The sequence below is a fragment of the Alosa pseudoharengus genome, unplaced genomic scaffold (genome assembly GCF_046254945.1).
Source record: "Alosa pseudoharengus isolate Yale_2024_CS ecotype anadromous, Long Island Sound unplaced genomic scaffold, YU_APseudo_1.1 YU_APseudo_1.1_scf_17, whole genome shotgun sequence".
Taxonomy (NCBI): Eukaryota; Metazoa; Chordata; class Actinopteri; order Clupeiformes; family Clupeidae; genus Alosa; species Alosa pseudoharengus.
This window is the reverse complement of record NW_027468640.1, coordinates 30,105,517-30,120,511: the sequence shown is the minus strand read 5'-3', so window position 1 is coordinate 30,120,511 and position 14,995 is coordinate 30,105,517. Positions and strand designations below refer to the sequence as shown.

General features: G+C 47.3%; 1 protein-coding gene across 4 annotated transcripts in view; it reads right to left on the bottom strand.

The window, feature by feature from the left end:
- svep1 (sushi, von Willebrand factor type A, EGF and pentraxin domain containing 1) overlaps positions 1-14,995 on the bottom strand; it is an 83,304-nt gene that overhangs the window by 9,887 nt on the left and 58,422 nt on the right. For 3 of the 4 annotated variants that reach the window (XM_076289263.1, XM_076289265.1, XM_076289267.1), the window contains 13 exons: positions 14,592-14,768; positions 12,667-12,751; positions 11,189-11,380; positions 10,712-10,879; positions 9,866-10,538; positions 6,868-9,605; positions 4,976-5,204; positions 4,555-4,710; positions 4,155-4,218; positions 3,789-3,962; positions 3,353-3,532; positions 2,705-2,884; positions 348-518 (listed from right to left, as the gene is read on the bottom strand). In XM_076289263.1, the coding sequence (XP_076145378.1) occupies positions 348-518; positions 2,705-2,884; positions 3,353-3,532; positions 3,789-3,962; positions 4,155-4,218; positions 4,555-4,710; positions 4,976-5,204; positions 6,868-9,605; positions 9,866-10,538; positions 10,712-10,879; positions 11,189-11,380; positions 12,667-12,751; positions 14,592-14,768 (5,187 nt within the window). The remainder of the gene's footprint in view (positions 1-347; positions 519-2,704; positions 2,885-3,352; positions 3,533-3,788; positions 3,963-4,154; positions 4,219-4,554; positions 4,711-4,975; positions 5,205-6,867; positions 9,606-9,865; positions 10,539-10,711; positions 10,880-11,188; positions 11,381-12,666; positions 12,752-14,591; positions 14,769-14,995) is intronic. The other variant, XM_076289266.1, reaches the window with a different exon arrangement.

The following is a 14,995-nucleotide window of genomic DNA, read 5'->3' as shown; positions in this document are numbered from 1 at the left end:
GAGAGGGTCATTCTGATTGAATTACTAGCACACAGCGGCTGTGTATGTGTGTGTGTGTGTGTGTGTGTGTCCATGTCCACACACGTCAGGGCAAGAAACAGGATAGTAAAAAGTCTGTGTAAGAAAAGACTGTGTCTGTGTGTTAACATACAATTGTATGTGTGTGTATGTGTGTGTGTGTGTGTGTGTGTGTGTGTCAAGGCTGGAAAACAGAGGGGGAAAGCGAAAGTCTGTGTGCATGTGTTCATAAGAGAACAGAAGACAGGCGACAGAGAAAGCGGTTGTCATTCCATTCATCCACAGGCAGACGACAGGGCGACTCGTCGAGGGGGAGTAGGGGTGATCACCTCGGCAGGAGGGGGGGTGGGTCCACGTCCCGTTCTCCAGGCACCTGCTCCGGCTGCGGCCCTCCATGGCGTACCCGCCGAAGCACGAGTACACCGCCACGTCCCCGAACTGGAAGACCGCCCCCCGCACCACCCCGTTGGCCACGTGGAGAGGGGGGCCACACGACACCCCTGCACACAGGCACCTGGTTAGCCCAGCTCAGACCCCTCCCTGCCCCAGGGGAGCAAGGGCTGCCCCCTAGAGGCTGCTTTTACAGTTGTTGTACAGTTGTCCCTCTCCTTACATATTCATTTTCTTTTTTGGTTTAGATACTTTGCTTGCCATATTGTCCAAAAATGAATACAAGTTCAAGAAGAAGATCCATGTTTTGATAAAAACAAAATTCAGATTAATCTCCAGAGGTAGGCTAAGCCAAGGATCAGGTTTAAGTATACACAACAATACAGACATGAAATATGAGGAACAAATATCCTGGATACTTCAAATATCCTCAAATGTTCACATTAAATCCATTGCATATTTTGCTTGATAAGAAATATGTCCTGCCATATAAAATGATGTCCTCAACCTGGCTTCAGAGTACAACCATTAATTGAATCATACATTAAAATCTAAAATGAACATCTTTGTCATCAGGGATGAATGCTGTTCTGTTAAAATGAGCAGGCAATCTTGAGGGTAATAAAACTCTTGTGTATCCAATCCATCGTATTAAGAGCCACATTAAAAGTTAAGTGCCTGTACTTCTGTGCACGTTATTATAAACCATGTGGATCAGCAACTGTGTCGACATATTTAATCAGAGCAGTGCAGTTCAAACTGCTGATGTTGAATCTGGCACAACCTCTACATACGATACAAGATTCCTTATGGGTCAGTTCATGATGGCTTTTTTCAAGTTTTTGAGTATCCTCACTGAAAGGAAAAATCTCCTATAAAAATGTCACATGAGAAAGAGGAGCCTAGAGAAAATTGAAAGTAAGAGCAGGAAGCCAAGCCATGCAGAGACGTTAACAAGCCAAGCCAGAACAGGTCAGGAAGTTTCCAACCGCTCGAACACAAAACCCAATGTTTTTTATTTGCAACCACATTCACACTTTGACACTTAACTACGTCATGCGGATGCGGGGCTCAACCAAAAGCAAACCACAGGTGTGAGAAAGCGAAAGAAGAAATGCAAGGAAAAATGCAAACATGCTAAATATAAAATATCAATCTGCAGATAAGTCCCGCACAGAGCTCCTGTCATCTAAATGTATATTGGATCTACATCTTTAAGCACTAAAGATGTGTATTCTTGATGTCCGATCAGCGTTAGATGTTGAACAGCAAGATCAACAAGTAGTAGTAGTTGCAACAGGACAGCGGTGTTACTGGTTATAGCGATGCAATGACAAAACAGCCACTTTCCTGTATTTGCAGGGAGAGCCCGAAAGTGCGGATAACGACTCAACACTCAACAACAAAAACAGCACAGGAAAGGGAAGTGACACCTAGCCACTCAGAGGGGAAATACTGGCAGCAGCATCAGCAGACAAACAGGGTTGGCAAGTCTCGGTGCAACTATCCATGGATTTTTCACGCCATTTTGATGTAAACACCACTGTGAACCAACAGAGCACCACATGAAGCCACGGATACACGGATTGCACCGAGACTTGCCAACCTGGTTCCGAACAGAAGAATCAGCAGAGGAAACAAGGTTGGAATGTCTCTCAGCACAACTATCCATGGCTTTACGTGGTGCTGTGTTGGTCCACAGTGGTTTTCACATCAAAACGATGTGATGTTCACAGTAGAAAGCGTTAAACGGCTGCCTGCTTGTTAGTGAAAGTGTCAAGAAGCTGCATAATCAACTTAATTTCTGTCAAGCAATTATCTTCTACAGTCATTGAAATTCAAAAACTCAAACATTCTGTGAAATCGACTCACTTAAATTATCAGAAATAAATAAAATATTAGATAAAAATTATAAATAAACAATGGATATCGGATATGCAAAGGATGCAATGGCATCTGTGACTAACAGGTCATGGTACATTTGATATCTGCTGTGATCTGGGGGTTTACCATTTTTAGCAACTGTTCAGTTGGTGTAACTGTCAAAAGCCACAAAGCAGCCCAGTTCTGTTTTACTAGGACTACTCAGCTGTGCCTCCGTTGAGGAAGAAGTAAGTTCTACAGTATGTGCATGTTTTTAAGATGGAACAATCAGTATGTGAGCGGTCTGCTCTGAAATTATTTTTACAATTTAATGATCACAACAACAACAAAAACGATAACAAAACAAAACCGAGAAAGAAAAAAAAAAGAAACTGCGCCCTTTTTGATTTAGGTTCTTATCAGGGCTACTCACTCTCACACACTGTGCTGATGGGACTCCATGTCTGGTCAGCTTTGCAGGTGAGTGTGGCCGTGCCTTTAGCCTGCTGGCCCTTGGGGCAGGTGACGGGCACCGTCTGGCCCACCACGAAGCCCCCCTGTGAGGCGTTGGTACTGCTGTCTGACCACCCCGGAGGAAGGGGACAGGACTTGGCTATGGAGGAAGACAGAGAGGACATCAATGGCCATGAAGATGGACAAATGACAGCATGACAGTTTAGTGCACACATGAATGCCCATTATGATGGACAGGTGACAGCATGACAGTTAGTGTACATGAGGCAGACTTAAAGTAGCAGTACGTTTTGTTCTGAGCTAACTACCGAAAGCGCATGCATAAACCTTGCAAACACATGACCACCATCCTAACTGTCACTGACACTGCCAATATGATACCTGTTGTGTTTTGGTGAGATATTTAGCCAAAGTGAAACTGTGAAAGCTTTTCTGACATTTTCACAGGATGTTCTGACACGTCTCACAGAACCCAGATGAAATCATTTCCTGAAAACGTCTTCCACTGAAGCATCTATCTAAAGGTCATCCAAGGTGCTGTGGCTAACCAGCACACACACCAGGTTTTTGTTTTTGTTTTTTTTTTTCAATAAGAAATGGGCCTTACGTGTGCAGACTGGGAGGGGGGCGCTCCAGGAACCATTCCCCATGCAGACTACCAGCGGCTCCCCCTGCAGGTCAAAGCCCTTATCGCAGCGGAAGCCCAGAGCCTGGCCACTGGCCAAGCTGTGCTCAAGCACCCTCCCGTTCAACAGCTCCTGAGGACCACCACAGCTCTCAGAGCTCGCTGAGAGAGAGAGAGAGAGAGAGAGAGAGAGAGAGAGAGAAAGAAATGGTGGAAGTATATGGAGGAGAAAGGGGTAGCAAGAGAGATGAAGCAGAAAAGACAACGGGGAAAAGGAAGATAGAATATGAATAGTGCATTGCCATCCATCCAGTTCTTCATGTCAGTTCCTGACACATTATTGCTGTCAGGCACAATTGAAAATAAGATGCAGCAATGACATACATAGAACAATAGTGTATTATATTGTTCCGTTTACCTTCACATGATGGTATGGGGAAGCTCCATTTCCCATCAGACAAGCAGGTTAGATTCTTTGGGCCAACTAAGCGCAGCCCTGAATTGCATTCATAGCTGACAGTGCTTTCAAACGTGTCGCTCGTCACGTACGCAACTGCATCCTCAACCTTGGGGGGCTTTCCACAAGAGATGGCTGAGTAAGAAAGAAAATAACACCAACCATCAAATGTGTGCTATGGTGTGAGATTCAGTGTCAAGGAAATGATAGTATACAAAGAATTCCTCAGTGAAAACCTGTAGCACATCACTAAAACTGAAGGTGTCTCCTGGTCAAGTTCTCCAGGGGGGGGGTTGATGCAGAGAGAGCACTAAGATTTATTCTTACCGAGACACTCGGGTGAGTTCCCGCTCCACATTTGGTCCCTCTGGCACGTCAGAACAGAGTCCCCCTGGAACAGAACCACGGGGTTACAGCACCAGAAACGCAAATTCACCCTCCCTCACACGGCCTCTGGGAAACAGCACAATTTCCCAGCAGCGTAGGCCCAGTATCGATCTCAAATCTGTCAAACACACTGGACTGGAGATTATGCAATAGACGCAGTAGGCCATGCATTATTAATGGATACATGGAATCTGATGCCTTCAGCACTAAAACAAGAAGAAAGATTACAGTAAGATAAAACGAGAGCTTGGCAAGGCATAGCGCAAATGATCGATACAAATAATTTGTATAACATCACCAGGTGAACGGCAAAATGACATTAATAACAGCCGGTTGGTACCTTGATTATGAAACCTGGGAGACAGCTGTATATAACCATATCCCCATAGGCGTGACCTTTGCCCTCTAGGCTTCCGTGGAGAATAGCAGGGGGCTCTCCACAGGTGATGGGCAGACAGGAGTTGGAGAGAAATACGGGAGACCAAATTCCTCCACGCTATAACCGACAAAAAACACAATCACTGTTTAATTCCAAACAGTTTAAAAGTGGAGGCCAACATTAGACTGAATATAAATGTAGGTCAAAACACTGCTTTAGATATCCAGAATATATAACTAATGCTTAAGTGTAAGTGTTTTTATTAACATAATGTTCATGGCAGGAGAACTTCACAACTTTTTGTGAAGATGTATGTATTTATGTACAGTATATGTAGTGTAGTCGTTTATTCATTACTAAATGGAGCACAAATCCAACTCACTTCACACTTGGAAACGCTCGGTCCCTCCAGGTGGAAGCCAGTCTTGCAGGACAGGGTGACGGTGGCCCCTAAGGGTGTTGGGTGTTCCCCTGTGGCCACCAGGTGGGTGAGGTTGGCAGGGAGGTGGCAAGGCTTTGGCCGACAGCGCACGCTGTGCTTGGACCAGGTGCCATCACTCTGGCAGGAGAGTGTGCTGGTCTGTGTGGCCAACTCAAAGCCATCTAAACAGCTGTGGAAGCAAATGGACTTCAAATGAGAAAGTCGAAAAGGTTTTCTTCACCAAACACAAGAGTATACAGAGTATACACAAGAGTCAAGAGGTGTATAGTATTAACTCAAATGTGTTACTGCCGAGTTACTTCTGAGTTACTAACGCAAAGGTTTAACTCAAATGTGCCACTCCTGAGAGAAGTAGTAAACACATTAATCAATCAATCGACTGCCATCCTGGAAGGTCTTCAGACTCAAACAGGATTTAGACTGTTATGTGATCTGTGTGATAGAAACCAATTGAATCCTTTTGGTATCATTCATAATTTGAATGTCTGCTTACCATTGCATAGAGTTTAACTAAACTGATAATGCTAAGAGTGTCTGTCAAAAAAAAATGCATGACAAAGCTAATTTGATGGGCTTGCATTTGTGGGTTATTGATCTGCCTCATGGACAATATCACAGACAAAGGGTGCAGTAGAATTACTGTGGCTGTCACAATACTTTACCCAATCAAACAGTGCTCGCTCTCAAAGGAGCACTCTAAATGATTAGGTTATTCTAATCTACCAGAGATGACTGGACTTTCAGGGTATAGATAAGCAGACTCTTTTCTTTTTTTTCCATCTTTCTTTTTTGGCTTCTATGGAGATATAATAGCACACTTCTAATTCTAGCATAACAATGCAACATCTTTTTTAAAAGAAAATATCCGTAGTGATGAATATGTATAGCCTTGAGTAAAAGCTTTGCTGTGTTATCCCCGTAGCCTCTGATGGGAAGTAGAAGACATCCTGGCTCACCAGCTGAATTTTAATAACGAGCAAAGTGCAAAGTCCCTCAAAGAGCAAGTTGTCTCGTACACGACCTAAAGCTAGCGGGTGGCATGTGAGAGCTTTGTGCTGACTCACAAGATCTTGTTAATGATATTAAATAATGAAAATCATTAATAGTTATCAAGTTAGATTTAGACTGTAGACCTTGCTCTTTGGTCACCATTCAAATTAGGGTCCTTAAAGGAGAATTCCAGTGTGATATTGACCTAAAGTGTGCTGAAACATGATACCGAGTGTGAACGTATGTCTCATAGCCCATCTCGGCTTGTCGGCTCGACGATTTATACAGACAGTACTGTATCTTCACGAAGTTTAGCGTTTGCAGCCATCTTGAATTTAGTCACGATAAGTCAAGCGACGAGTAAGAATGAACAGGTATGATAGGGATCAGATTCCAAAAATAATTCCGTGGAAATGCATGGATTCCAGTTGCTGCTACTGGAAGAAACTGGAATCCATGCATTTCCACAGAATAATTTTTTATAAATCGTCTTGTAAGTAAACTACCAGTGCTTTTTCAAAGTTCTCAATGTATCGTTTTAAATGCCAGGGCCCTCGGAAGTCTACCAATGAAGTGTGGAGATACGTTGAGCCTCATAAATGGTGTAAAATAGTGATTTATTTGCATGGCTAGGCCGATGCCTGAGGCACCCCCATTTAAAAAGCTGTTGGTAGCATCAGCTAACTAGCACCCGATTTCGGAGTGCAGGGGACAAGCCGAGATGGGCTATGAGACATATGTTCACACACGGTATCATGTTTCAACACACTTTAGGTCAATATCACACCGGAATTCTCCTTTAAGTTTGTGCATTTTCCCCTTCATCATGATTTGGGAGGTACCTGTACTGCACGTGGCTTCCAAAAGTGAATGCCTCCCCCACAGTGCTGGTGTTTGGGATGTATGGCGGTGCTCCGCAGGATACGGGCTCACAAGAGAGACGAGGCGCTGTCCACCGGCCCCGCTCACACGTAATGTGAGGATAGCCCCTGAGCTGATAGCCCGGCACACACGCATATGTGAGCGTCTCGGGTGGAGTGGCGCTACCGCCCTGTATGACAGCGTTCTGGACCTCAGGTGGTGTGGGCGGGCATCTTCCTCGCGAGCAGATGGGCACCCCTGGACTCCAGATGCCACCTTTCTCACAAACGGCCTCAATGGGCCCCAGAGTCCTGTAGCCGTCGTCGCAGTGGTACCGCACACGGTCGCCGCAGTTGTGGTCCCGACCCAGCACGGCTCCAGACTTCAGAACTGGCGGGGTGCATTCGCACGGGCGGCATTCCGGCACCGATCCGACCCAAAAGCCATCTGCCCCACAGCGCAGGAACTGGTTGCCCACCACCTGGTAGCCTTGGAAACAAATGTACTCCACCACATCCTCAAAGTTGAAACTGGAACCGTTGAGGTACCCGTGGCTAATATCCTCAGGTGGGTCGCACGTGATTATGTTACATCGAGGTGGAGGCCTGTCCCACAATGCATCATCCTTGCACACCCGCAGGGAACTTCCTGTCAGACTGTAACCCTCATTGCACTCATACCTTACCTCACTTAGGTAGCCATAGTCATTTCCTGTGACTCGACCATTAGCGATAGCTGGAGGTTGCCCACAGTCTGCCGGGTAGCATGCTGGGGTTGCTTGAGTCCAGGTTCCGTTCGCCAGACAGGTGGTAAAAGACGTTCCCTTTAACATGAAACCAGGCTCACAGCTGAACTCCAGCTTTTTGTTGAAGGTGTACTCCTTCCCCTTTACGATGACGCCGTTCGGGATGACCGGCGCGCCACAGGACACGGCCGCACACCGCGTCTCTTCACCATCCCACTTTCCGTCCGCCTGGCACGTCCTGGTAGCGCCGCCCTGCAGGGTGTACCCAGAGTGGCACTCGTAGTGGATCACCGACAAGTAGGAGTAGGAGTCTCCCTTGACCGTGCCACCACTGATGTCCCCCGGGTCGCCACAAGAGACCAGTTTGCAGACCGGTGGCGTGTCGCTCCACTGTCGACCGGCTATACACTGGCGCACAGACTGGCCCTCCAGCTCATAGCCCTCTTCGCAGCTGTACTCTACGAGGCTGCCCAGAGCCGTGTCCGTCACAGTCACTGACCCATGCTCCGGGCTTGGGGGCACGCTGCACTCGGCAGGGATGCAAGTAGGAGCCGTGCCATTCCAGGTGCCATCCTCCTGGCACACCAGCACCACCAGCCCCGACATCTCATAGCCAGCGTGGCAGCGGTAAACGATGGCGGTGCCGTGGAAGAAGCTCATGTCCGCCAGCGAGGCTCCATCGGTCAGCTTGTCGTCCTGGCTCCCTTCGCCCGACAGTTCGGAATTGGGGTCTGCCAGCTTCTTGTAGTCGCCAAAGTCGATGTGTGGGGGCAGTCCGCAGTCGGTTGGCACGCAGGCGGGTACAGTGCTGGACCAGCCGTGCTCCTCACAGGTGAGGTGGTTCTGCCCAACTAGCTGGTACCCAGGGAAGCAGCTATAGAAGATGGTCACCCCAAATTTGTGGTCCATTCCTTCAACAAAGCCATTCTTGATGGGCTTGGGAGGGGCGCAATACACCTGTTGACAGGTGGGCGCTTCCTGGTCCCATTCGCCATTTTCGAGGCAGGTGAGTGTCTCTGTGCCTTGTAGACGATAACCCTGCTGGCAGGAGTAGGTGACAGACCGGCTGAACTGGAGCTGGGCATAGGAGACCTTACCGTTGATAATATCCTTCGGCGCAGGGCACTCAACAGGGTGACAGGCTGGCACACCACCAATCCAGACGCCGCTCTGCCCACAAATGACGGTGGCATTTCCCGCCAGGTTGTAGCCCGGCTTGCAGCTGTAGACCGCCGTGCTGAGGTACATGAGCCCCTGCACGTCTACAATCCCGTTGGGGAGCTCCTCTGGCTGAGGGCATTCCACTGGGCTGCACTCGGGGGTCGGGGCGCTCCAGTGACCGTCAGCCTGGCAGACCACCGTGGAGCCTTTCCTCAGATCGAACCCGTCCATGCAGGAGTAGGTCACCGCGCTGCCAAAGTGCGAGGGGGCCGAGGAGCGGTCACCGAACGGGACGTCCGGCGGCGGCCCGCAGAAGACCTGCTCGCAGACGGGAAACGAGGCGTTCCACTCCTGCGACGGGGTGCAGCGGAGCGCGCGGGCGCCTCGGAGCACGTAGCCCTCCTCGCAGGACAGCTCCACGGTTCCCGAGTCGGAGTCCAGGCTCTTCAGGACCAGGTGGTTCTCCTCCAGAGGGGGTTCGGGGCACTGCACTGGAGAGCATCGGGGGACCCTGCTCTTGTCCCACCTCCCGTACTTTGTGCAGGTCCAGACAGCATCGCCAGTGAGCTCATAGCCCTCATTGCAGGTGTACTCCACCTTGCTGCCCACCTGGAACGTAGAGCCTTTGTAGTGTCCTTGCTTGATGTCTGGCGGGGTTGGGCATGTCAGAGGCACGCAGGAGGGAGGATCGGTGTTGGACCACTGCCGATTGGCTTGGCAAACGCGCTCTCCTTTGCCCCTGAGGCTGTAGCCAGCAGCGCAGACGTAGGTCACCTTACTGTTAAAGACATATTGACTTCTCTTCTGTGGGTTCTGCAAAGACAGAATAGAAAACAGAGAAACAGAGTAGAAAAGAGATTGTTGTCATTTCCTGTCAAAACTGTTAACATGTTCATGCAGCCAATGAAGTTAAATCTTAAAATAAGACCAGGTCAAAGTCATAGAATCCTAGCAGTGGCTGGTGACACCAAGGATGAAAAACGAAGGCACTCTGTTATAGCAAATGTGAGTTTATATTCTTCAGAGCATGGGTAAACAGACACAGACCAGGTCAAATAAGAGGTTATAGTTACCCTGATGAAGCCGTGTGTGAGTAGCGGAGGGTAATTGCACATCACAGGCTGGCATGTTGGCAGGACCCCCCCCCACTCCCCATTGGCACTGCAGGTTCTCCTCTTCTCCCCCCTGATGAAGTACCCTGTCTCACAAGTGTAGGCAACCATGGCTCCAAAACTGTAGTCTGTCCCGCTGAACGACCCCCTCTCGATGCTCTCGGGCTTGGAGCAGCGGACGGGCACACAGCCGACCCTGAGAGGCGAGGGCTCCCAGCGGCCTCCCAGGATGCACTTCAGGGTGGCGGTGGTGTTGAGCATGAAGCCCTCCTCACACTTGTAGCTCACCTCCGTGTTGCTGGCATACTTGGGCTTGTTGATGGTGTCCAAGATGGCATGGGGCAGCGTGGGCGGCCTCTGGCAGAAGTTGGCGATGCAGTGCGGCGTGTCGTGGCCCTCGGGGGCCGCCCATTCGCCCTGAGCGTCGCACAGCATCTTGGTGTTGTTGCCGGCAATGTAGCCGTCGTTGCAGGAATAGATGGCCGTGTCGCCGAAAAGCTTGTGGCCTGCTTCGGGCGAGGCGTGGTCGATAGGGGGAGGCTGCCCGCAGGGGCGAGGGGCGCACTGGGAGGAGCTCGGACTCCACTGGCCGCTCGAGAGACACTCCCTCGTCTTCTCTCCCAGAAGTGTGTACCTACAAAACAAACAAATAAAAAAACAACAACGACACAACAAGAATGAGTAGCGTGTTTGCGTTATTACGTGCTTATTGCTGCTGTATGTATTGAAAATAATCTTAATCTAGGGCTACAGCCAGATCCAGAATATATAACCTCATATAGATCTTCTGTGGTGAACTGTAGTTACCCCTCTTTGCACACATAGTGCACCTGGCCGCCCAGGGTGAAGTTGTCCCCGGTGATCACAGCGCCTTGCAAGGGGGGAGGGTCCCCACAGTTGACCTGGGCACACAGAGGGGCAGGAGAAGCCCACTGTCCAGTCGCCTCGCACTGCAGCTCTGCAGCACCCTGCAGTCTGAACACCAGAACGGCCCTTTACTCTGACTGACACCACACAGATGAACACAACTCCATTCCACACATTAATTAGAAACTAAACGCAGTTGTATTTGCATAGCACTTTTTTACAATGCTAATAGTCACAAAGGTAACATAGCTTCCCTTTTTTGGTTAAGTGTTTTTGTGTGACTAGAAGACCATTCCCATGTCATCCTCCCATGAGCACAAAAGCCATAGCTTTGAACTGCGTGTAAATACACGAGCCGCCAGCATCACAAAGCCATCTGGTTATTCACATGCTAAGACAGCGGATTTTGACCCTTACCTGTACCCCTCTGTGCAGGTGTATGTCACAGAGGACAGGTATTCTTTCCCAGTCAGGGTGAAGTCAGCTTTGTCAACAGCTGGGGGTTCCCCGCAGGTCACGGGCGTACAGACAGGGGGCGCTCTGTTCCATTTCAGAGTGGACAAACACTGGCTCTCCACTGGCTCCTTAGGCACGTAGCCCTTGTTGCAGCTGGAGTGAGAAGGGAATCACATAAGGTGTCATGAAGTCACCAGTGCCATTGTATAAGCAGACAGAGGCGTCGGACTGGGTGGAAAGGTGGGACTGATTACTAGGGCACCAAATTAAACGCCATAATGAATGTAAGATGAAATGTAAAGTTAATTTGTAAAGTGTATTTGCCGAATAACTTGGTTGACTGACTAACTGAACTTTGAATATAAAAAATAGTGAATAGTGGTTCTATGTGAACTTTCATTTGAATTAGTGCATGTAGTCACGTAGCTGTAAGTTAGAGGAGTTAGAGGAATATTGACAAGATATAGTCTCTTTCACACCATACACACACAAACAGGAAGGCTGTGGTTCTATGACAGCTTTCATTTTGAGCACACAGTCACATAGTCTGTGCATGTAGTCACGTAGTTTGTGCATGTAGTCACGTACAGTGGGTTGCATAAGTTTTCACCCCCATGCTAAAGTTGACTAAAAAGAGGAATTAAAAGAACATTTATTTATTTATGATACATTATTCATTCACAAAGAAAATGTGTGTCCTTAAATATTGGATTTTTCCTCATTTTTTCAAGGCAATTAGATCAATTTCCAAAAGATGATTTTTTTATTCCTCTTTTTAGTCTTTACTCTTTTTAGCACGGGGGTGAAAATGTATGCAGCCCACTGTAGTTTGTGCATGTAGTCACGTAGGTCTGACAGCTAGTTTCATGTTCCCTCGTGTCAAGGGTTTTCAGCTTTTGGGTGTATTTTAAGTTTTCTACCCCTGAGGTGAGTTTAGCAGGTGTTACCTTTACATTCAAAGCTGCTAGGCTATAGTTGCTCAAGAGCTACTTTATTGATCAAACTCCCAATGGACTTGGTTAAATTGTATACCAGTGTAGGTTTTTATAGGCTGTGTTGTATGCTATAATCAATTAATGTAATATATTTTAAGTTTCAATGTATCAGTTGCACCCGGACCACCTAGCATTTTGGGGGGCTCAGGATTATTTTCTGTCATAGGGCCCATATTTTTTAGCAGCGTCCCTCTAAGCAGAGGTCTGCATACAATGCGGTGACCGAAAGTAAACACCACACTCTTGGATAATATTTCATAAATGACATATCACATAATTGCTTAGACAACTGTTCAAAAGTCTAACTGTGTTCAACGTAATGTGAGTTCATATTCATCAATGTAATTTATGTTCGTTAGGCATTTGGTTGTGATATTCAAACCCTGCAAAAAGGGCTCATCCATTCATGATTTTCAGTATTCCTTCTAGCACTGACAGTGATACCTGAAAGTCACCTTGCTTCCGAACGTGAAGTTTGTCCCCTTCAGGCCTCCGTTCTCTGGAACAGGGGGAGGTCTACAGGAGAGAGCTGGAAAGAAGCAGATGGATTTGAATCGCAATATTTCATCAAACAGCGCAACAACAACTCAGCTCAAATAATTGAGCTTAATGATGTTGAGAAGCAGAAGAAAACACATTGCTGGTTTAACTGCGATCAGGTTGCAAACAATGTGGCTTTCAAAACATTGTAAAAAAGAGTGTGGCATATTCAGTGTAAAGACACTTATGTTGTGGTATCAACATACATGGATAAAGCTTATATGAGGTACATGAACATTCAGTTTACATGAATGCCACATAGTGGACCCCTGGACAAAGGTGTTGCGCAATCATAAAAGTGGTGCAGTCGCGTCTGTTGGCCTCTGCAAAACAGCATCTAAAAAACAGGGGTCAGCACCAGACTGACCAACTGAACACGCAGCTGCATGAAAAATCAGCCGATACCATCAGCTGCCATCATCGGGGGGTCAGGAGGTCTGTGGATTGGGTCTGTTGCTGTCTTATCAGCATCCCTGGAATGCAATCTTATTGATATATGTCTGTGTGTGAGTATTGGTGCGTATCTCTTTCAACTCATGCTTGTTGTTTTACATTTTGATATATACAGTATATATATATATATATATATATATATATATATATATATATTAGCCTAGAAATCTATATATATATTAGAAATCTATGAAGATGTTTGAAGATTCTATTTGTTGTGTCTTCACTGTGTGTACTGCTCAGGGAGATGTTCTAAAAGTCGTTGTACAACTGTAGCATACAGTAAAGGCATTCTATTCTATTCTATTCTATTCTATTCTATTCTATTCTATTCTATTCAGTAAAACGTGTGGGTAAGAAGCTAGATGCCTCGCTAATTGAAGCAAAAATGTTTTTGTGATAGGGCTCGTTATCCAACATCAGTTGTCCATTATGCTTTGGCACTCGAATACTCTTATATTGGTGCAAATGCCGCATAATGATGACAGCATTAAGGGAAGCGCTGGGTATTTCTGGATGGCCTGGACAATGGCGCCGAGCAGGGCTGGCGCAAACATACACACACACACACACACACACACACACACACACACACACACACACACACACACACACACACACACACACACACACACACACACACACACACACACACACACACACACACACACGCGCGCGCGCGCGCACGCGAAGCATCTCTAAACAACAGGCCAGGGAGTGAATGGTGCAGAGTGAGTGATAGGGACAGTGATCATCCCTGATCCAGATCAGTCTCATTTAGGCCCGCGAGACAGGAAACCCATTCTGACCGGCCGCCTGGAGCTGGCCCCAAGCCCGTGGGAAGAGATAGATCTTGTTTTGCGGCGGAAATGAATTCTCAGACACACACACACACACACACACAGAAACACAACCATATTCAGACAAACAAACACATTCACACTTTGCACACAGATCCTAAGGAGTTGATATAAATACATGCAAAATGACAATATCACCATCTGGTGGCTAGGGACAAAGGGACAAGCCGTATGCATGCTTCTCAGTATTTGCAAAACTGTAGAGTGAATTTACATGCTTTCCATTTTCACACACACACACACACACACACACACACACACACACACACACACACACACAATGCGATGCAATTCTCTCAGTCATGCAATACCCATATTATGCCCTGTGTAATGCTGCTCAGTATTTGCAAAACTGCAGACTGAATTTACATGCTTTGTATTTTGACACACACACACACACACACACACACACACACACACACACACACACACACACACACACACACACACACACACACACAGTTGTTAGAAGCCACCTGACTTTGCCAGTAGAACCTCAGTAGAACCATGGTGTACCTCTGCAGTAGGGGAACTGGCCGGTCCAGTCCCCGTCCTGGTTGCACGTGCACTTGTTGGAGCCCACCAGCTCGTAGCCCTCCTCACAGCTGAACACCACCTCACTGCCCAGGATGAACACGCTGCCGTCTCGGTGGCCATACTGGGGATAACCTGGGTCCGTACACTTCACTGGCTCTGCAGTTCAACAACACACACACACACACACACACACACACACACGCATACACAAGAGATAAACACACAAGAGATAAATGGTATCAAATGTTCTTCTAGTTCAAACCACAGCCAAAATGTTTGCTCATAGTCAAATTTCATGAGTTCATAGGCCTGAAAAAGGATAGACTCTCCCATCTATTCCCCATTCCAAAAAATGCTGAGTCATTCTTTGGAATGTTCTTTGA